Raw genomic sequence first — 1,046 nt, 5'->3', positions numbered from 1 at the left:
CAAGTAGATCAAAGCTTTAAGCCAACTATCCTTGCTGGCAATATGTTGCATGGGGACGAGAAAGGCACCTATTTTTTTCTTAATTGCGGATAAGGGTATAGAAATAAATATTTCTAAGGTACAAGTTATTACATATTATTATATGTCTGTATTTACAATAAATAGATATTTCTTCGTTAGGCCTCTTAAGTTGCAGTCATGTAATTTCCTTGCTTTTGTCCTTATTTGCTGGGAGCTTCGTAGAGAGTCTGAGGAGGGGATGGAGCAGGAGCGGCGTAGAATCTTTCCTCACTCGAGTCGGGCTCGGGGTAGTGGGCCTCACCGTCATAGCTGACCTCGGCGACGAAACCGGAGTCTCCGTCGACGTAGTAGGTCACCTTCTGCAGGCGTCCGTCGGGGAGCTGCACGTAGTAGGACCCCTGTGTGTTTTCGCCATCTCGAGCCTCCTGGTGGCCGAAGTCGTTGGCGGTTTCTTCATCCTTGACGGAGTGAGTGAACTCGTACTTTGGGGCCTCGAAGATGTTCAGGGACTCGTAGGAATCCTCCTGGCTCGGGGGAGAGTACGAGTAGGTGGGAAGTTCGTCGGGCCTTGACACGGCGAAGGCCACGAGGGCGAACAAGACAGCAACCTATAAGAGACAAATTATAACTGTTAACGTAACATTTCACACACTAGAATCGGAAGCTTTAGTTGACAGAAGCTGATAACTATTTCTTACACAAAATACGGGAGCACTACCTTGAGAGACATGTCGGGAGTGTGTGGTACCCAGGGAGATGTTACCATGCTCAATATATACACGGATATCTGTGACGTCACGAGCGGGGTATGAGGAGGTGGGGGTGTGGTCTCTTATTTTCCCACTATGTGTTTGTTTCCTTCTGCTTTCACTTTCATGTCCAAGGAAAACGAAAAGGGAACAAACAAAAAATGAAAGGACAATTTAACCAGAACCCTGGTAACTGAGGTTCTGAAAGGGCATGATTGTAATAAGTGAGAATAAAAAAGGAGAGTGGTAGCATTTTTACAATAAGAAAAATGGACG

General features: G+C 46.1%; 1 protein-coding gene across 1 annotated transcript; it reads right to left on the bottom strand.

Annotated features, from left to right (window-relative positions):
* Window positions 1–221: 221 nt before the first annotated feature.
* On the bottom strand, window positions 222–787 carry LOC143037112 (cuticle protein 19.8-like). Its single transcript, XM_076205226.1, has 2 exons — window positions 740–787; window positions 222–629 (listed from the first exon to the last, which is right to left on the bottom strand). Exons 1-2 carry the CDS (start codon window positions 785–787, stop codon window positions 222–224), a joined length of 456 nt encoding a protein of 151 aa, XP_076061341.1.
* Window positions 788–1,046: the final 259 nt, after the last annotated feature.

Source organism: Oratosquilla oratoria, chromosome 21 (genome assembly GCF_046742065.1).
Source record: "Oratosquilla oratoria isolate Oo_2021 chromosome 21, ASM4674206v1, whole genome shotgun sequence".
NCBI classification, from domain to species: domain Eukaryota; kingdom Metazoa; phylum Arthropoda; class Malacostraca; order Stomatopoda; family Squillidae; genus Oratosquilla; species Oratosquilla oratoria.
The sequence above is the reverse complement of the archived record's forward strand: the minus strand, read 5'-3'. Positions and strand labels throughout refer to the sequence as shown.